The sequence below is a fragment of the Trichomycterus rosablanca genome, chromosome 15 (assembly GCF_030014385.1).
Source record: "Trichomycterus rosablanca isolate fTriRos1 chromosome 15, fTriRos1.hap1, whole genome shotgun sequence".
In the NCBI taxonomy this organism is placed as follows: Eukaryota; Metazoa; Chordata; class Actinopteri; order Siluriformes; family Trichomycteridae; genus Trichomycterus; species Trichomycterus rosablanca.
The window spans coordinates 4,468,861-4,491,800 of record NC_086002.1 but is presented as its reverse complement, the minus strand read 5'-3'; the positions used below and the strand labels follow the sequence as shown (position 1 = coordinate 4,491,800).

Here is a 22,940-nt window from a genome sequence, read left to right as displayed (position 1 = left end):
GTTGTTATTTAGTTATCTTTAAGATCATGTAGACTGTGACTCTTCTGTATAGTATCATGCAGAATTTAGGTCCACGTGACCCCTTTTTCTGTTCACTATACTGTATATCTGCATGTACGATTAATACACTTCAGATCGTTTAGGAGAAGACAACGTGTTTGTCTATTCTTTTTGTTTTGTGCTTTTTCTCCCCATTTTCCTCCCGATTTTTTGTCTTTCGCTGCTGAGAGATACCAGATAGCATCCGAGGAGAGCACGTTGCTGTACACGGCTCTTCCAACACGTGTACAGCTCTCCTCTTCTCGCCCCTGCATTCTGCACAATCGTCTCTTCCGCCAATCAGGGTCCTTACACAGCGTATGAAGACCCACCCACCCACACATAGTCCGGCCCCCACCCTGCAGATACGGTAGCCAATTGTGCCCTCCAGATGGCGCCTAGCCGAGGATTTCAGAATCTCTGCGGTGGTGTGCTAGCGGAATATCCCGCTGCACCACCTGGGCACCGTGTTTGTCTAATCTTATGATCTCTTGCTACCGGACAGAGGGAACCACGACAGATGACACGAGTAGAACTACTTACTCAGGAATTGAACCTAACTCTGTGTATTTAAAATGCTGTATTCCCAGTGTATAACAGACATTTCCAACAAATCTGTATCAAAATGTTCCTCAGGTATGTTTTATTTGTAATAGCGAATAAATATTCACCAAGTCAAGTCAAATGTATTTGTATAGCGCTTTTTACAATAGACATTGTCTCAAAGCGACGTTACAGAATCCAGTACCGACAGACCAAAAAAAAACCACCAATGCATCTTAAGCATCAGGCTAATCACACAAATACATTAAATCTCAGGAGACGCCTTCACAATAATAACCACAGCATCAGTAATCCAACCTGCATCTACACAAACAGCCTCAGAGTCTCGACTTACATCTAACTGTACTACCAGATAAAAGGAACAATCGTCTCGGACGTATGGCAGTGAGGAAAGAAACGTGAAAAAAATCTAATCTGATCTGATTTGGCTCTGACTAAACATTAGAAAAACCTGTTTTACAAGTAACGTGATATTTATAACCATTATGAGCTACCGAGATTAAACTGAATGATTAATAAGGCACGATGAAAGCTAACAAAAAAAAAAAAAAAAAAGCCAGATAGAGGAGTGTGGGCGACTGGTGAGTAAAATCGGCAAAATCTCAGTTTACACGACACTGTGGTTAAGGAACTGGACTATTAATTAAAAGTTCACAGGTTCAAGCCTCACCACTGCCAGGTTGTCACTGTCGGGCCCTTGAGCAAGGCCCCCAACCCTCAATTGCTTAAACAGTATACAGTCACAGGACTGTAAAAAGTCACTTTGGATAAAAGCATCTGCTAAATGCCGAAAATTTATATTTATATGATAGTTATATATTTTTAATTTTATTACTAAAGAGTCTGTGTCTCGTGTTTGCATATTTTTTACTCCATCTGGCCTCCGACAAGAAAGGTTTTAACACCCCTGGTTTACACTGTTTGCACTTTAGTTCATTGCGTTTAAATATTGAATGTGACGATGCTTTCACTTTAACCTTTTCGACTTTTGATGTGTCTCTCTTGCTGGACTGATGGAAAAACGAATTATCTGCTTATTCTCTGGGACCACGCCGCTCTGCAGCTGCCAGCGCTGTATCATGACGAGTAGGTTAAAGCAGCAGCAGACGTGACATGTAAATGTGTGTGGTACATTTGTGTATGAATATGCAGGCAGAAATGACGAGTTTACAACGTGGGAGGATACGAGATGAATAGAGCCAGTACAGTTTTTGTTAGTCACAGCAGTTGCAGGATCAGATCTGTTCGGACAGGTACAGGACTGAAAATCAGAGTTCTTTGTCCTCTAGGTTTTCCTTCAGATACTCTGGTTTCCTCTGTCCTCCTAAACTGTATCAGAGGTTTTCTGTTCAGCTTCTTTAATTCACCTCAAGGTTTTACTAAGTAACTGTGTTTCCCCCTGTGATATATTAGTGCTCTGTCCATGGTGTATTCCTTGCACCCCTTGTATTCTAATAAGGCTGTGGGTTCTGTAAGTCTCGAACCACGACTTGTATTCATTAGCTGGAAACATCATGTCAAGTGTACTGCAATCTGTCTCGCTTCTTCTAAGTCAATTTCTTGGACTGCAAAGAACATTGTCTTCCCAAACCCAACGAGTCAGAGCTTCTGAACATCTGAAATTAAAGGAAAAATGAAGTGTTCTGTGAGGAACATAATAGTAATCATAATACAGGTCTCTCGTAATTGTTGTCAAAGGCCTGCTAATAATCCATGACATAAAAGCAGGTGCTGTGGGATAAAATGTGAAAGAAATGATCAATTAAATGCATCATTTTACTCTTAAAGGACACGAGACTTGTCTTGTTCTTAAACCTTTTTTTAATATTTACATTTTTTAAACAGAAGATAATAGCAGTGGTTTCTTAGCAGTTTTATTAACCACATTTTTAGTAAAAACTATAAGGATTCTAGCCCTACTACAGCCAAACTGTCAAACTTTAAATGACCTGCATTTAAAGGTACAGCAGAGGTCGTAATTGCATCAGTTATGAGGAGTCCCTATCCAGCATTTTCCTCCCAGTATGAACAACAGCTCATAAAGCTGCCCAGCCGGATGGCAGAGCTGAGTTTTGAACTGAGGAGTTTGAAATGTCAGCTCTGGTGTGCTAGTGGCCTGAAATCTATTACTGAATGGCTACTGGCAGTGTGGGTACAGAGTGTGGGTGCTAGACTGTCCTACTGCAGTCCAAATCTGTGTCCAATACAATACAAAACATTGTGTGCAATACAAAGCACAAAATAAGACAAATCTGGCCCTGTATGGTTTTTCAAACTGGATCAGTTGGCGTCTTCAGTCCTGAAACAATCACACACATTGTAAAACGGTTAGATGATGTATTACAGAAGTAAACATGCTCCTGTACCAACTTTCTGGAAACTTGTTGCAGTTAAATATCACGTTTCCACTGTGTGATGGTCCATCCTAGATGCCTCCGAGCCGCTTCTGGACATGGTTAACATAAGACTTCTTTTTTGCACAGTAAAGTTTTACATTTGTGCATGTAATTCTGTATTGCAGTGCTTGATAAAGGGATCCCAAGTAATCCCTTGTCCATGTGGTTATATCAGCTATTGTTGAGCGGCGGTTCTTGATGCAGGACCGTCTGAGGGATCAAAGATTACGGGCGTTCAGCCTAAGCTTGCACCCTTGACCGTTACGCACTGAAATTCCTTCTGATTCCTTGAATGAAATGCAGGAATGGTGGTATATTAACAAATGAAATGAAGTTGAGCAGGCAAAACATGAAATATCTCAGATTTATCCTGTCTGCAATCAAATACAAGTCAAAGTAAACACTGTGTTTTTATTTTATTTGCATTTTCCATACTGTTCCAACTTTTTCTGATTTAGGGTTGTAATACTGAAGTAGTTTTTTATGGTTTCTCTTTAATATCCGGACCTTTATTAAAGAACCTCACCGCCGTCCTGTTATTGTATTTTGATTAGTCCATTCAGTATTATTTAAAATCGTTTTTTTTATTGTGGTTAGTCAGTAGACATTAAGCAGGCTGAATTATACAGAGCTGCTCTTTAGTGCTTTTACGTTCAAAGCTTGTGTTTTGTGCAAATGTTGTTTTTTTTGTGTGTGTGACTATAAAAATACACATGATGCCTGAATCCTGTAGCCGCGTAGGGTCAGTGTGACATGGATGAAAGCCCAGAGAAGCTCGTACAAGCAGCCAAAATTGCATCGTATGTATGATGTGCACAACATTAATTATACCATTTTATATTGTAATATAAAAGTATTATATAGTTTACATTACTTTAAGCTAATAAAAGCAAAGTTGAAGTTTAAGGTTGGCACACGGAAGGGGGCGTATGTCCAAAAAAGTTGAAAACCCCTGGGTTAGATGATGTATCACAGGGGTAAACATGTTTTTTTTGCTGTTTTAAATTTAATTCACATAAAAAAATGCAGAAATCACTGATCTCTGATTTATTAGCGTTTTACGTGATGTCTCAACAATTCTGAATTGAATGATATTTAAATATTTATGCCAAACACAAACAAAATGTATGAGGACACGGACATGAGGTCTAGCATTATAATACTGAACTAGTTTTTTATAGTTTCTCTTTAATATCTGGACCTTTATTAAAGAACCTCACCGCCGTCCTGTTATTGTATTTTGATTACTGCATTCAGTATTATTTAAAATCGTTCCTTTCATTGTGGTTAGTCAGTAGACATTAAGCATTGAGCTGCTTTTAATGCTCTTACGTTCAAAGCTTGTGTTTTTTGTGTGTGACTATAAAAATACACACAATGCCTGAATCCTGTAGCCGCGTAAGGTCAGTGTGACATGGATAAAAGCCACGAGAAGCTCGTACAAGCAGCCAGTTATAGTGCAAAAGCAAGAAGGAAAAAAGGAAAAATAGGTTGAACAGACGTAGCGAGATAACAAGCACGGCTTTATTAAAATGCACAGATCTCCAGCAATGTCCGTGATTTCATTCAGGCGTCTTCATCACGCTCTTCATCCTCAGCAGATTCACTGTAGAGTAAATTACTGTCCAAAAATATTTGACCATATTTTGAAAAAGGTCACTTCCTGCAGCAGATAAAGATTGGTCACTAAGTCTGGGTGAGAAAAGATCGGACTGATAAACCTAATAAGCACATATACACCGATAAGCCATAACATTAAAACCACCTCCTTGTTTCTACACTCACTGTCCATTTTATCAGCTCCACTCACCATATAGAAGCACTTTGTAGTTCTACAATTACTGACTGTACTCCATTTGTTCCTCTGCATTCTTTGTTAGCCCCCTTTCATGCTGTTTTTTAATGGTCAGGACCCCCACAGGACCACCACAGAGCAGGTATTATTTAGGTGGTGGATCATTCTCGGCACTGCAATGACACTGACATGGTGGTGGTGTGTTAGTGTGTGTTGTGCTGGTATGAGTGGATCAGAAACAGCAGCTCTGATGGAGTTTTTCATTTGTATGTGGAGCTGTATGTTTTTGTAAAATTAATATGCTTATATAACTTGATCCTATTTCATAATCCGCAGTGCTAAACACAACGAGAGGCAGGAATCCATTTCACAAGAGCATGCCAGTCCACCTTCTGCATGTTTATTCAGGACATGAGTGAAAGTCAGAGTGTCTCACACAGTGTGACCCGGCAGTGCTTCTCTACCATCTGACCTCACTAATGATGGGAGTTTTAATGATGTCCATTGTGTAGCTGATTTGTGTGGCTTTTTTCTGCTCTTTTAATCAGCACAATTACAGGCTGCTTCTGCTGCAGCCTGAGCTCTCATCCTCAAAGCAATTAGGAGTCAGCGACCAGATGCATGAAATGAAACAGAAGATCAAATGTATCTGCGCTGAGAGGTGACTAAGAGGTTTTATAGTAAAGCTTCTGATTGCTCCTGACCACAGCGGCGGTCTACGGCTACAACAGCGCGGAAAATAGTTCGTGATCGTATGACATTGCTGTTCTTATATTAGCACAGTGACAAGCAATTTAAATCTATGAAAAGCACTTTTGTCAGCACTTTAAAATGATCATGGTAAAGATAGTTACATGTAAAATGTGATTTAATCTTCATCTACAGTCCATCACTGTCAGATTAAAAAAGATCTACCTGGAATAATGACAAAAATAATAACAAATTAAATCTGGTACAGTGTTGATTAAAGAATAATCTAATTCAAATGTTGCTAACTATATAGCTAATTGCTCAGCATGGGACGCTGATTACAGTATCATGCCCACCTGCCATGCCATTAATAGCCATTAATGCAGGGAGGCACAGATGACTGACTGTTTTAGTTCCTTTAACAGGCAGTCTCTGCGCCTTATTAAATGTTTATTTCCTCCAGATGGAGGTAGATTTTTTTATTATGGCTTCTTTACAGAGAGTTGCTGGCTTTTCTGTTTGTAACCTGTTGTCATTGTGAGACTGTCTACTTAAAGTGATAACAAATTGTTTTTTGGTAAAAATGAAAAAATAAACAAATTGAACATCAAATAAAAATGTATGTAACTATATAGTTATCATTTAAAAATCTGCTCCGGCTTTTGATATCCAGTAACAAGCTTCTAGTCTGGTTGAATCTTTAAACACAGCGCTACACTACTCAACAAAACCTCTGAAGTTTAACCAACCAAAACTTCTGAAGTTTTTTCCCCTTTTCCCCAAATTGTGGTGTTTTATTTGGGGAAGTTTCCCCAAATTAGTCCTCGACTCTGTGTCCGAGGAGGGTATATGTGCTTATTAGGGTTATCAGTCTGGTCTTTTCTCACCCAGCAGACTTGCTGTCCAGTTTTTGTCTGCTGCAGGCAATCGTGCCTGCTAGGGGTGCCCAGCCGACCGGTAGCAAATCTGAGATTATCCTGAGATGATCCGCATTATTGATCTGGCACAGTTTGTACGCCGGATGCCCTTCCTGACACGACCCTCCCTATTTATCCGGGCTTGGGACCGGCACTACAATGCACTGGTTTATGCATCCTAGCGGCCAGGTAACTATAGGACAATTCAGTGTCTCCAGTTAGCCTGGCTGCATGTTTTTGGACTGTGGGAGGAAACCAGAGCACCCGGAGGGAACCCAAGCAGACACGGGGAGAACATGCAAACTCCACACAGAAAGGACCCTGACCGCTCCACCTGGGGATCAAACCCAGGACCCTCTTGCTGTGAGGCGACAGTGCTACTACCCACTTAGTCAGTGCGCAGTTTGTTTATTTGTTTTCAAATCAAGGACATTTTTGACATGCTCATTTTTGACTTATTAAAAACTGTAACAGAGGAATATCAGCATGGCTGCTCATCTTATGAGTGCTTTACTGCGTACAGTCATTAATGGGTCATGAACAGGGATGTAACGATACACTCTACCCGCGATGCGATTCACAATACTGGGTTCACGATATGATTTTTTTCAGAATTTTTAAAACTGAAATTGAAGATTATTTTTTTATTAATATTTATTATTTCTCTTAAAAAATAAAATAAAATACTGCATTTGTTTTTATCTTTTATTTATCTAAATAATGAATGTCCTTTTATTTCTGAGGTAGGTACAAACTATGCAAAACAATTTTGATTTAAGCCCAATTTGGCAACCAGGCGTATAGCGCCAGTGACGTCAACCAGGGGAGTTGAATAGCGGCAGCGCAATCTGCTGTTTAAAGTGAATATCGATTCATTATACATGTCAAATCCATTTAAATCGTGAAATTTCTGATACCCGGCATTTAACACAGTGGTCCCCAACCACCAATCCACGGGCCGCACAGAAATCACAGAGTCAATTATCAGAGATGCTACAAAAGCAATGAAAACACTGCTTCCATTTCCAACATCTATCTTTGTTAAACGGGATTTTATGCATTGACGGCAACCAAAACAAAGTTCTGTAGTAGACTGGACATAAGGAACACACCTCGGCAGAGATGTTCACAAGTCACAAAATACGAGTTCGAGTCGAGTCGAGTCACGAGTCTTTAGGCTAGAGTCCGAGTCAAGTCACGAGTCAATATAATCTATAGAAATCTATAGAAATAAACAAATAATCTGTAAATTGAAGTTCAGATAAAAACAACAACAGATTAGCGAGTGTATTTTGCTGTTTTACTTTGTGACTTTCCTAGGTACCAGTTAAAAGCTTAAACTGATACGTTTTGTTTTCATTGCAAATTTCGGCACAGCGGCCAAAATCCCAAACACAGCAAAAAAACAATAATACTGCTTACCTTAGCTTGTTCCAGATGCTATTAAATTTATAACCGTGTGTCCCATTAGGAATATAATCCGTTATTTTGTAAATGTGCTTATAATTAAAAACCTCCAAACTTTTCCCGGTTGTGAAGTAAAACAGGAACTCGTTAGAAAGCCGATCAAGTGTTTTATTGACAATCATTTGTGTGACGCTGCAAACTAAATAAATACAAATAACAGCATTTCTTACTAACAATTACAATCAGAAGGTCTGATTGGTTCAGAAAGCGGTTCTTTCAGTCATTAGCGCCAATTCTGTAGGAGCGTTACATTCACATTATCTGTTACTGTGAAGTGCACTATGTAGGGTATTCCACCATTTTAAGTAGGGAGCGACACTTCATCACTACGCCGAAAGCTGGCTGGAACATTTACCCATTGCGTGCGTTGCGGGTTAAGACGGCCAAAGCGTTATTATTATTAGAGAGCAGAAAATGACACGATCAGAATGATGTTGGATCATTTATATATATATATATAATATAGTCACACGTAACTAATGTTGCTGACTTTTGTTGTCCACAAGTAATTTTTTGCAAGTCACGAGTCGATTTGAAACGAGTCCGAGTCGAGTCTGAAGTCGCTGTGCGTGCGACTCGAGTCCCCATCTCTGCACCTCGGCTGTTAAAAGCTCAGGATTCCTAATGATTGTCCATCATTGGTGAGATGTATCATTATGCACTTTGTGTTTTTTATTATGCTGGTAGTATAATTTTATTTTAAATCCTCCCGCCCCCGCCGGACCGCTGGTGTAACAGACATGATTATAACCGTGGTGCCAATGCAACAGCGACTCCTACCGTCTGCTCAAGGTCTTCAGCACAGGCAGTGAAGGAACACAGTAAGAACAGCTGAAGCACTGGCAGGTGTACAGATGCACTCGGCAGCTAAACCCGGGTCAGGTGAAGCGCATTATAACCTGCTAACGACGTTGTGAAATTGGCAGTGGTGTTCGAGTATGTAGGGAAATTGTGAGTATTCAAATCATGACAATGCAAAAAGGAGAAAATAGAAGTGAATCGAGTGAATAGAAGCATAAAGACCCAAAACAAAAGGATCTACTGCAGGAACACTATTCATATGGTTGCCAGGAGCTGGAAATGAACTCAGGAGGCACATAGTAATAATAATAATGAGAAGAATTATGGGAAGCATTTATGTACTGAAAAGTGTGAAGTCATGGAAGGTTCCTGGTAGAAAGTCAGATCTGTGTACAGCATCCCCAGTCAATCTGTATTGGTATCATTTGCCTCAGTTCACAAAGCATCAACAGCAATTCCTCAGTGAAGTTTGGCATGATCTCTCTGTGTTCTGCCTCCCTTAAACACTGATTGATCTAAATTGCCAGTATGTGAAGTGTTATTGAGTATTATTGAGTTTGCCATGTCCTGCAGTGCTGACACTTGGTCCAAAGTGTCTTCTAAATAGTGTAATGGACTTAAAAAGCTTCCTGTAATCTTCAGTTCTGAGTACTTCACGCTGTGCTGTCACTCATGTAAAGTTACTGGCTAGCACGCTGAATTGTGGATGTATGAGGGTTCTTCAAAAAGTTCCAGCACTTTTTTAAACTCTATTTATTAAGAATTTCAAAAAACTAACTCCAGCACTTTTCTACATGTTCACCTTCTGATGCATTTCCTCCAGCTTCATTGTTTGTTTGTTTATTAGGATTTTAACATCATGTTCTCCAGCATCGTACCAACTTTTTAATGCCCTCAGCAAAACATGTTTTTGGTTGAACTCGTAGCCACTGATGCAGCGCTGCTTTTACATCGTCATCACATGAAAATCTTCTTCCCCTTAAAGCTTCTTTGAGCGTCCAAAAAGGTGGAAATCAGATGGAGCTAAATACGGACTATAAGCGTCTCTCAGTCTCTCAGACACGACCGATTACTACTTCTCTCACCCTCACCGCTTATAACCTAAATATAAAAGTGCTGAAACTTTTTGAAGATCCCTCTGAGTTTTAAACATGTGAATTTCTCGACTCGTACTTTGACGGTACACAGTCACCTCTTGTTGTACAGTTTGTTTTTTGAAAGCCTAATTATTTGGACTGTATTGGACAAATCTTATTCACAGTTTATTTGGTTGAATTTCTTTGTGTTGATTTTAAGGTTAGACAGAATGTGCTTGCATTAATTTTGTGATAGCAAAAGACTCAGCTGTTTGTAGGGATGTAACGATACACTCTACCCTTGATGCAATACGATTGACGGATGATACTGGGTTCATGATACGATTTTTTTCCCCGATTTTTTTTAAACAAAATGAAATTGAAGACAAATTACGACAAAGTTTCTTTTTATTATTTCTCTTTAAATAAATAAAATAAAATACTGTATTTGTGCTTATCTGTTATTGATCTAAATAATGAATGTCCTTTTATTTCTGAGGTAGGTACAAACTATGCAAAACAATGCTGCACATTTCCCATTTTGTGTAAAAAAAAAAAACTGAAATGAAATTTTAAAACAAATCCAACATTAAATAAATAAATGAATAATACAAATAAGGAAAGTATTCTCACATAAATAAATTTGGCTGGAAAATCCCACCGATTGTTAACTGCCTTGTGGTGCATCGTTACATCCCTAGTTGTTTGGCTAGCCAGGGGACGTTTAATCCATCACCTTGGTACTAGTACAGAAGAAGCTTCCGTGAGGAGAAATGGTTGAAATCCACTGCTATAGAGGAGGAGCCTGCATGAATAGCTCCACTAACTATTACAGATAAATAAATAAATAAAAAGTGCTGCATCATACGTTTGTTGTAATGAATTTTTTGTTATACTGCAGCTTTGTATTAAGGTTATTCTTCAATTATATTGATCTTCTGTGATGTTTGTGTGTGTTTAAGCCCTTTGAGACCTTTTAAGCTTTCACTGTGCATTTGTGCACATCACTGATGCTTTGAAAATTAGAGAGTAAAAGCTTTTGTAAAGACTCTGTTTAGCATTGGCTTTGTAACCCGCAGTCCAGACATGATTATTCAGGCTTGTTGATCAAGTAGCAGCATCATCAGCTCCCTGCTGACTACACAGGTCAGTTTAAGGACAATACACATTGTAAATACTGCACAACATCTCTGATGGAGGTGGGTGTGTGTTTCAATCCACCAGTCTGAAGCCTGGTCATAAAACCAACCCTGAGCTTTATTTTTGTGCTGGTTCAGATAAGATAAGCATGATAAAAATGCTTCTGTCCTCGCTGGTGCTGTTAAGTGGGATGTTTTTGGATTTTTCATTTAATGTAAAATGAAAAATGAGAACGTCTTTATATATATATCTCAATCAGGGGCAGGGGTCAGCACCAGTAGAGAGGAAGCATAATGCAATTGGGTAAAAAAAAAAAAACGCACTAAAAAATCAGGAGAAAAGGCATTAATATTTATATATATTATCCGATACGTGTGCAGTAGCCGACTGCATTTTTTCACCTGCACCAGCCGAGTTCATATGCAAATCAGCCCTGTGCACGGAGAGCCACACCCTGATCAGCATTATTCCTTGACTCTGTGCAGATGCCATCAACCAGCCAGCAGAGGTCGTAATTGCATCAGTTATGAGGTCCCTATCCGGCTCCCTCCCTGTATAAACAGCAGCCAAACGTTGTTCATATAACCGCCCAGCCCAGCCGGATGGCAGAGCTGAGATTCGATACGCTGTATTCGAAATTCCAGCTCTGGTGTGCTAGCGTATTTTACCGCTGCGCCACCTGAGCGGCGAGAACATGTCTTTATATTAATCTTTACTGGATTTAAATGTAATAAACACTAAATGTTTATTTGCTCCAGGTGGAGGGATGTCTATTTAATCATGGCTTAAAGAAAAACAACAATACTGAATAAAGAGGAGCTGCCTTACTGCCTACTGCCTACCTGTACTGCTGCCTCAGTAGAGAGGATTCTGATAAGACAATCAAACTCATAAGTCAGATTATTTAGATGCACTACTTAGACAGCAGTTACGCCAATTACGTCACTGTAGTTTTAGCTTACTAAGCTAACACAGTTAGCCTCAGACCATTCAAACCAACGGGCTGAGGCAGCACAACCAGCTAGCAGTCCAGCTAACGTCTCCCTCCGTGTACCGAAAATGGTTAAACTGGCCCTGACGAGCCCGAATTTACAAATAAATGATACTTGTAAATTACGTTTATACAAATTAAACATCAATGACAATTTATTTACATTTGAAAAGACCTCCGTTGGTTGCTCCGCATTCGCCCGCCATATTTGTAGTTTTTTTGTGAGAAAAGTCGTGCTGCACTGAATGTTGGGATTGCCTTCAGCACTAGGGAAGTATCGGACGCTCCCTTGTCATTCAGTCAGATTATTACTTAGAATTAAGGCGCCTCAGTAGGAGCATTTTATCTCCTGTATCTAAGAATTTAGACACGCCCTCTTCTCGGGAGTGTAGGATGACGTAGAATGTGTCTGTTTGTCTTAAAATGGTGCCTAATGTGTTTATAGAACTTTGACTTTAAAAAAGCGACTGTGAAATACAGATCTGTGTACAAATCCACTAGAAATATTTTTTATTAAATAAAAACATAATAAACGTGAAGAATAAAAAGTGAAGAACTTTTTAATAAGCCTTTGTCCTGTGATGTGTTGTTTAGCATAAAATAAATCAGATATTCACTCAGCAACAAAGTGTTACTTTATGCCTCTGGTTATCATGGAGAGAAAAAACACAGATATTAAACTGAACACAAGGACACGAGGACACAAAGAAGCGCTGTGAATGGAAATAAGACTCAGTATAAGATGTTTTGTGAGTATAATAGGCTGTAATTAATGTTACATCAGTGATATGAGAACAAACAGCCCCACTTTAACATGAGTTCATCAGGTTTATGTTTATGTTGTATTTATATCACCTAACTTAACCTTGTTAACCAAACTCTCTTACACATACTCTGTGTTGATGTATCTATGTCACTGCATTCGATTTGGTTTCCTCCAGGAGCTCCGGTTTCCTCCCACAGTCCAAAGACGTGCAAGTGAGGTGAACTGGAGATACTAAATTGTCCATGACTGTGTTCAATATAACCTTGTGTGAACTGATGAACCTTGTGTGATGATTTTGTCCATTTTATCAGCTCCACTTACCATATAGAAGCACTTTGTAGTTTGTAGAAGCACAATTACTGACTGTAGTCCATCTGTTTCTCTACATACTTTGTTAGCCCCCTTTCATGCTGTTCTTCAATGGTCAGGACTCTCCCAGGACCACTACAGAGCAGTGACACTGACATGGTGGTGGTGTGTTAGTGTGTGTTGTGCTGGTATGAGTGGATCAGACACAGCAGCGCTGCTGGAGTTTTTAAACACCTCACTGTCACTGCTGAACTGAGAATAGTCCACCAATCAAAAATATCCAGCCAACAGCACCCCGTGGGCAGCGTCCTGTGACCACTGATGAAGGTCTAGAAGATGACCGACTCAAACAGCAGCAATAGATGAGCGATCGTCTCTGACATTACATCTACAAGGTGGACCAACTAGGTAGGAGTGTCTAACAGAGTGGACAGTAAGTGGACACTGTATTTAAAAACTCCAGCAGCACTGCTGTGTCTGATCCACTCATATCAGCACAACACACACTAACACACCACCACCATGTCAGTGTCACTGCAGGGCTGAGAATGATCCATTACCTAAATAATACCTGCTCTGTGGGGGTCCTGACCATTGAAGAACAGCATAAAAGGGGGCTAACAAAGTATGTAGAGAAACAGATGGACTACAGTCAGTAATTGTAGAACTACAAAGTGCTTCTATATGGTAAGTGGAGCTGATAAAATAGACAGTGAGTGTAGCAACAAGGAGGTGGTTTTAATGTTATGGCTGATCGGTGTATATGGCACAGCAATTCATAAGATCCTCTGGTGATAAATCTGAATGTTAATAATCATTTGTTTGTGTGGGTGAGGAGTTGAGTCACAAACTTGTGCTAGCAGAATATGAAGTTATTTCCTCCTACACTCGTGATGATAAAAGTACTACAATGTAAAAGTGTTGATACTTTTAAAGGACATGTTTTGTTTTTTTATTTTGTATCATTTACAAAGGGAAGTTAATAGACGTCTTATAATGTACAACAGTTTAGTTTTTACTTTCTCAAGTACAAAAATAATGTCCCTGATGATACCACGCCAAGACAGGCTGAGGGACGGTTTAGTTCCTGCATTATTAAGAGTAAAATAAAATAAATCTAAAGGTTTTTTGAGGTTGAGCTTTGCTTTGCTCTTCCCAGCGAGCTGTATTGTAAATTCTGTACATATTATCTGCATTATCTACAGCTTTTCTGTTTTATTGTGTGCTCATATAAACATTCATTCAGTCTTTATCCTGGTCAGGGTTTCAGTGGGTCTGATTCACACCCTTGACAGGTCAGCAGTCCATCACAGGGCAAACACACACACACACACACATACACTCACACCTAGGGGGATATTTATATAGCTTTCAGGAAATAAACCACACAGACACGGGGAGAACATGCAAACTTCACACAGAAAGGATCCAGACTTTCTTGCTGTGGGGCGACAGTAATACCCAGCGAGCCACCGTGCCGCCCTCATAAAAACATCAGATAATATTTGTTTTATGTTTGTTGTGTCTGCTTTTCAATGACCTTTACATTTCAGACATAACAGACAGATAAGCAGAAATATGTGTGTGTGTGTGTGTGTGTTTATTATTTTGAAGGGCACAACATGAGCTAAAAAGCAGTGTAAGAGTTCTATATGTACACATTTAAATAATATGGCTTGGATTGGAAGATGTAAATACTATTATTATGTACTACTACTATAGAACCACCGGCTGCGGCCTCCACGTTGGGATTAATTATTTAAAAAATGCAAACTTTTTAAACCTGACTACCTTCAAGTCTGGCTGTGTCCCAAACCACACAAAACTATTTTAAATACTATGTCTGAATGCACTAGCCGTGGTGTTGTAGTGAAATGATATGCAACACACAGTACGCAGTTAAATATGTCGGGATTTTAAATAGTTTTGAATGTGGAGGGCGGGTGTGGCGCGATGCCTTGTTTCTTAAGCGGACCTCACCTGGGTTACACCAGTTGTTGGAGTTGAAGTGCCGCTCATGCGTTTCTGGTCCCGGCGTATGGCCGGAGCCACCTGTCATCTGGTGACAACCAGTTCTGAGTTCTGCACTATCCTTGTTCTATCCATTTTCTCCTTTGCAGGCTGCAGATGTTTTTTGTCATTCATTTGTTTGTGTTTTATTATTTTGGCCATGTTAATAATTTGTAATTGTCCTTTGATAATAAACCATCTACACTTGGATTAGTTTTTATTTTGCGCGTGCTCTACCATGTGCTTCACTAGTGAGGAGTGACCCGCCCCTTTACAAACAATAATATATTACATAAAGAAAGCATCATATTTGTTTTCTAGCATTCTATTGAGGTTTACGACATAAAAAATAAATAAATATTTCTTTTATGTGAGTTTATGCTGTTAAAAATAAATATTGACAGTAAATATTACATGTGTACACGATTTATCAAAGCTCAATATCAAGATATTAATGTTGATATATGTACAGTACAATCATTCAGGTATCTGTTCTTATATAGCAGTGTGTCTGGTTTCCTCTTTGAAAGCACTTTAAAGCAAGTCCGTTTCACAAAGCTGCCTCTCGTAAGGTCGGAAATGTAGATTAGGAGCTGCAGGATGCTAATTCCAGGCTTATCTCAGTAGGGATTAGAACCTTCTATTATTGTGTAGACTAATACACAAAGAGATTTCAGATGTCCTCACAGACTGATGATAACGGTGTAACACAGAACACACATGGGGATCAATATGTTGCTGTTCTTACTGCAGCTTTCTAAGCTCTTAAACCTCTTAGCACAAGGGAACAGAAGTGGCTCACGAGGCACAACAACCCGTATGTCAGATATATAAGTACAGACAAGGTCAAAAATGTACAAACACCGGCTCTGGGTTTCATTTCTTCACCTGTGACTAAATGGCTGTTTACTTACATGTAGAGATTTTTTCTTATCTGATTGAATTCATTCTGATTACAGATGAAGACTTGGGTGTTTATATGTACGTTCTACTCAACAATCTGATATGAATCTTTGTTTACATGGAAGCTACAAGTAATCCCATCCAAAATGGCGTGCATGTGTAGAGTACCACTTAGTGTATATGTTAGTAAGAGGAGCATCAAGACTTTACCTGAGTTTTCAGTTTTTCGCTCCCACCATGTTGACTTGCACATAAAATGCACTTGTGCAGAACATCCTAAACTTTCCTTTTGGGAACATAATGGGATACACGTGTTTACATGGCTATTATTCTTATATTTAATATTTAACAGATTATTTAAAGAATTACCCACCTTGTTCACTCACTTACTTAACCGCTTATCCAAGCGGGGGTGGAACCCTATCCCAGCTTTTCAATGGGCGGAGGCACACAGTAACACCCTGGATGGGACACCAGTCCATTGCAGGGCAGACACACGAGGGTTTCTCAAAAAGTTTCAGCAATTTTTAACTCTATTTATTAAGAACTTCAGAAACAAACTCCGTCACTTTTCTACTTTGTCATCTTCTGATGCCCTTTTCCCAGCGTCGTACCAACTTTTTTCTCACGATTTTAGCGTGTCTAATTTTTACCCAATTGCATTATGCTTCCTCTCTACTAGTGCTAACCTCTTACCCGACTGCGAGCGAGAGCAAGACTGACACACACCCCCTCCGACATGTGTGTGGTAGCCGACTGCATCTTTTCACCTGCGCGAGGAGAGTTCATATGCGGATCAGCCTTGCGTACGGAGAGCCACACCCTTATCAACGCATTACTCCTCAACTCTGCGCAGGCGCCATCAATCAGCCAGCAGAGGTTGTCAATGCATCAGTTATGAGGTCCCTATCCGGCTTTATCCTACCCTATGAACAACAGCCAATCATTGTTCATGCAGCTGCCCAGCCCAGCCGGATGGCAGAGCTGAGATTCGATGCGATGTATTCGAGAGCCCAGCTCTGGTGTGCTAGCGTGTTTTACCACTGCGCCACCTGAGCGGCTCGCAAAACATGTTTTTGATTGAGCTCGTAGCCACTGATGCAGCTGAAGTGCTGAAACTTTTTGAAGATCCCATGTGTGTGTGTATATAAATATATACAATTTTGGCAACTGGTTATTTTATTTATCGTAATTATCATCTTTATTGTTGTACCTTGGTTAATTGGGTTCATGTCTTTTGACCTTGACGGTGAACAGATTCTTGTTTTACTTGTTTTGTGTTTGTTTTCTTCTTCTGGAAATGGATTCATCAATTCAATTCAAAGATCACATGTGCATGCTCCCGACACCCTGCCTAGCTTTCCTATCTCGCATGAATTACTCCACCCAGGATCTAACCAATAAGGTGCAGCCCTGAGTTTGACATAACTTTCATTTTTTACTCTCATAATCAGTGTGTCAGGCGAACACGTCTCACTGTGGCACGTGTGCTGTCAAAAAACACACACTGATATACACACACACACACACACACACACACACACAGACACACAAAAGAAATGATATTACTGTAGCATTCACACACCCTGCTCAGATGATAATGATAAGACTTACTGTTCACAGGTTATTTAAGTTCGAGTCGAGTCGGGAGTCATCAGGGACGAGCTGCAGGTCACGTCTGAAGTTTATTTGGATGTGATTTGAAGGCTCGAGTGCCCGTCTCAGGCCCAGTCAGACTAAAACAGATAGGATTCCCATCCCAAACTGTTTTCTGTTAGTAAAGGATGTGACTGAAATGCCTAAATAATTAGGAAGTGTTGAAGGATTCATACGTTTTGTTCATTTTCCAGGTAATTCCGACTTAAAATCATGTGACTAGGACGTTTAGTCTTTTATTTCTTTTATTACTTCCTCATTGGCTCCTCGGCAGATTCGGACTGGCTGTGTTAGTTCTGTTCTTTATGTAATTACGTGCTCAGGTTTATCAGATCATACTGAACATGACAAGGTCACGAGATGAAAGATGTTTGTTTGTTTATTAGGATTTTAACGTCATGTTTTACACTTTGGTTACATTCATGACAGGAACGGTAGTTACTCATTACACAAGATTCATCAGTTCACAAGATTACATCCAACACAGTCATGGACAATTTAGTGTCTCCAGTTCACCTCAGTTGCACGTCTTACACCCCTGCATTCTGCACAGGCATCTCTTCCACCAATCAGGGTCCTTACACAGCATATGAAGATCCCACCCACCCACACATAGTCCAGCCCCCACCCTGCAGATACGGTGGCCAATTAGAATCTGCTGCAGGCACTGCCGATTATGCCAGCCAGATGGAGCCCAGCCGACTGGTGGCAACACCGAGTTTCGGACCGAGGAGTTCAGAAACTTGGTGCTGGTGTGCTAGCGGAATATCCCGCCATGTTAGTGTGTGTTGTGCTGGTATGAGTGATCAGACACAGCAGCGCTAATGGAGTTTTTAAACACCTCACTGTCCCTGCTGGACTGAGAATAGTCCACCAACCAAAAATATCCAGCCAACAGCGTCCCGTGGGCAGCGTCCTGTGACCACTGATGAAGGTCTAGAAGATGAGCAACTCAAACAGCAGCAATAGATGAGCGATCGTCTCTGACTTTACATCTACAAGGTGGATCAACTAGGTAGAAGTGTCTAATAGAGTGGACAGTGAGTGGACACTGTGTTTAAAAACTCCAGCGCTGCTGTGTCTGATCCACTTCTACCAGCAAACAAAATATTCAATAACAAACTGAAAGCTTATGGGGTAAAAAAAAAAAAAAAACTACAATAATGTGGTGGCATTATTATTCACACCCTTAAACTTCTACTTTATTAAAGCAGCTTTTATATTATGACAGCTGTTAGTTTTTTGGGTATTTGACTACCATTGTGGTGCATCTTGTCATTTTTTCCAGTGTTCCTTTCAAAAGCACTCAAATTAGCAGATCAGAAATGGATGGACTGTAGTGAAAAGTCCAGTCTGTGGCAGAATTATTATCATTATTCTCTCTCTTGTTACAGCTAAGCTATTTTTGCTTCTTTAACAGGACTCCCTGCTGATCTGTGAGCGATGCTGCCGCTCCTGCTCCTGCCACTTTACTGGTGGAACGTTGATGGAGCTTCCTGGGGATCTTCACACACAGCCACCCACAGGGAGGGTAAGTCAGGCCAATCTGTCTTTCTATCTTTCTGTCTGTCTGTCTGTCTGTCTGTCTATCTAATCTATCTATTTTACTGCCTGCCTGCCTATCTGTCTGTCTGTCTGTCTGTCTGTCTGTCTGTCTATCTGTCTGTCTGTCTGTCTATCTGTCTGTCTGTCTGTCTATCTTACGGCCTGCCTGTCTGTCTACCTGCCTGCCTGCCTGTCTGTCTGAGCTAAATATATTGGTTTTTCACTTTATTCAGTATTTTGTAGAAACTCTCTTTACCAGAAACGGTAGCTGTCAGTTTTCTTGGGAACATCTGTACAGAATTTCAACACCTGGATTTGGGCAGTTTGTTCTATTTGTCATGGCAGATCCTCTCAAGTTGTACCTGATTGGATGACGAGCATGTGTGAAGTTCTATCTTTGGGTCTCTATACAGATTTAGCCTGGGTCACTTAATAACATTTAGGGATTGTTTTGGTTGTTATCTGTCTCTCTCCGGTCTGAGTTTATGTTCACACTGGAGGTTTTCTTAATGGTTCCTGTATTTGGCTGCATTCGTTCATTCATCAAGTCTCTTTGTTCCTAAACTGCGTACCATAGATGGTATTAGGTAGGTGATGTGCAGTGCCTGTTTTTTATCATAGTGCGAGATGTTCAACCCAAAGAGTTCAGGACCAAAGAAACTTCCTCATGAGTCCTTTAGCAAAGCATGACTCGTCTTATTTTTTTAATGTGTTGCTGCCATCAGCGTTTATAGTCGATATATTTATCATTATTCACTGATTCTGTTTTTAAGAGTTTTGAGATGCTAGTTTAACTGTTTCACTATTTTCACACAAATCACACACACAGAACTTATTAATTCACCAGCACAGAAAGGTCAGAACTTTTATTTTTCTTACCAAAACTGTTTAAACTTTAACTTTGTTGATTTGGCTTTAGGGTCAAAGCATTATTATATAGGAGAATATAAAACTGTCAGTAGTTCATCTTCCAATCCCAACCAGTATACCAACAAAAGCTAAATGATAAAATCACACACATTCAGCACATTCTCACTCACACTCTCTGTCCACAAACATATCGAACAATCAAGTCTCTCTACGTCCTGAATCTGCTGCAGTCATTTCACACGTTACTCTCTGGTGTAGATGAAGAGCTCCGATGCAACCGCATGCAAACTCTTGCATCACTGCATGATGCTATAAACATGCAACCTGAAGTAAAGTGTAGTTTTTACCACAATAAGCCTAATAGACTCATTTATACTTTGTAACTTGTGGACAGATGTAAAGATTTTGACATAGAAAGTTAGATACAATTGCTAGTGAGTTGTTTGCAAATATGTCCTCGAATATATCAGTAAAATAAGTTGTATTTGTAACAGGGTTGAACGTACCATGGTAAAGAGAAAGGCAGGTGAATCCCCACGCATCTATTAGAGAAGAAAATAGAACCCCTGTCCAGATTAAAAAGCTGTGAACTTAATAGGAAGAATTTCAACTAATAAAGTGTCCAAGTGATTATAAGTAACAAACAAAAAACTATGTCCGTAACCTGCTACGGAGAAAAGGGGATAGCACAGAGATAGCGCAGTAATGAGAGCTGGATGTTTCAATTTGTGACTTTCGAGACAAGCCAAGCTCTCATACAGCAGGACAAACAAGGAACCAGTCTCTCCAAGACGTCTCACCCTAGGAAATAGGGACGTCGTTGCACAAATGGGGCATTTCGCTCTCCCCAGTGAGCTTCATGTAATAGGTACAGAGGAACCTCGATTTAACGGACTAAAAGAGGGGTAGGGCAGCACTGGTCCATGAAATGTGATTTTTTTCCACCATATTCCTCACAGGGTGGCACAGTGGCTTTGTGTGTGTGTGTGTGTGTGTGTGTGTGTGTGTGTGTTGGATAAGCGGATAAGAAAATGTATGAATATTCCTCAGAAACACCGCTTTCCAATTTCTTAATAAGTTAACCTAGATGTACCTCCTTTGTGTACCACTTCCCTTGTTTTTTGATGCCATAACTAAGCATTAGTACTTGCATAAATGGAGCATAAAACACAGAGAAAAAGGCAAGAACAAAGCAAGACGGTAAAATAAAGCTCATCACTCATGTAAACAGAGACATGTGCGCCGCCTAGTGGATAATTACTGAACTACTGGTCTTGCAATCGGACCAGCTTTCAGCTTTCCAGATTTTGTCCTTTAAATCAGAAATCCATTACATGGAGTTACATTAAATCAAATCCACTGTAATTATGTAAAATTAGTTAAAATGGGACAATATTAAAGGTTGAAGCTTTAGTGTAAATAAACAACATTTGGGATGTAGCCTGCAGTTTAGCAGCTGTGTGTTACACTCTGTACACACTGTGTAGCTGAGCTACAGTATTTGTTAAGTAAAAATTAATTAATGTCTGTCTAAGTTGATCCAGCACTGATTTAAAAACTGTGTTTATGTTCATCAAAGAAACTGTGCTTAACATTGCTTAAGCTAAGTGGAGCATCAGATTTGTAGAAAGCCGCTTGTTTGTGACTGCAGTAAAACAGTGCTGGAGAATAAATCTCACTCACAAGGTCTCTCGCTCTGTTCGGCTCCAATTCAATTTCTTCTCGAGCCCCGCAGCACCAAATAAGGCTTAGAGTACGTGGATCTCCAGTCCTTCACCCGGGGCAAATCTTCAGGTCGTCTCTGTAATGCTGCCTGGGTTTTATTGTCCATCACACGACCTCAATGCGCCGCTTCAGGCTTATTTTCTAACTTTAATGAAGTCCCAAGTCTTAGATTATTAACCAAACTGAATTAGACTGAATTAGATTCAGAGCATTTTGGAAGAATAGCAGAACTGTCTGTTAGTCCACAGCAAATGTGTGGGTCAGTGTTTACTGAACTTCTCAGTGTAGGAACCTGCGTGCTGTAAATTCTTGCATGACAAACCACATTATTTCTGGGCAGCTGTAGCCTAGTGGTTAAGGTACTGGTCCAGTAATCAAAAGGTTGCTGGTTCAAACCCAACCTGCCAGGTTGCCACTGTTGGGTCCTTGAGCAAGACCCTTAACCCTCAATGCTTACTTAGATTGTTTACTGTCATATTTGTTAGTCGCTTTGGATAAAATAATCTGCTAAATGCTGAAAATACAAATGTACTTTCAGTTCCATGAACTTTCCACTAGCGGATAATCAAACCTGATATCAAACATAAACTTATCAAACCTGATATCAGTTTTACAGCCAGTCATGTTTGCTTTGGCTCTGTAGCGTTTCCTGTTCGTGTTGTTTAATTCCGTTTAATCATAATTGCTACCTGTGTAAAATCATCACAAGCAATAGTGACAGATTTTATAATACAAGCAGGCACAAACTGTACCATAACGTTTAAAATGTTTTTACCACATTAAAATTCTTGATGTATGTAACCTTTACACATTAATCAAGAACACACACACTGCAGTTTATCATGTGCATCCTGTGCATCCTGTGCATCCTGTTTGCTTTAATTATCATTGAACTCTGTCGGAAACGTAATTAAACTCCACTTGTTAACATCTATCTGCATAATTATCTGCACAGAATCCAAGATATGACGTCCAAGGAACCATCAGTGGTTCTTTACAATCAAACTGTGGCGAAACATCGATCAGGGCAGAAATAAAACAACATCTACACTTGATTATACTGTATCTCTCATTATGGATTTTATTCTCTACAGGACCAACAGAGCACAAATAAGCTCGTCATCTAATGAATACGTTTAGTCGTCAGCCACACACACACACACACACACACACTCACACACTCACACACTGTAACAGATGAATAAATTCAAGCGTTCAGCCGCGTCACCAGCGCGAACAAACATTGGAAGAGGAATCAATGATAATGTGGCGCTTACAAA

At 39.9% G+C, this 22,940-nt stretch overlaps 1 protein-coding gene across 1 annotated transcript in view; it reads left to right on the top strand.

The window, feature by feature from the left end:
• Positions 1-22,940, top strand: part of LOC134329543 (prolactin receptor-like) — a 55,371-nt gene that overhangs the window by 19,258 nt on the left and 13,173 nt on the right. Inside the window, exon 2 of the mRNA XM_063010828.1 lies at positions 18,941-19,051. Coding sequence (XP_062866898.1) covers positions 18,964-19,051 — 88 coding nt within the window. The 5' untranslated portion in view covers positions 18,941-18,963. The remainder of the gene's footprint in view (positions 1-18,940; positions 19,052-22,940) is intronic.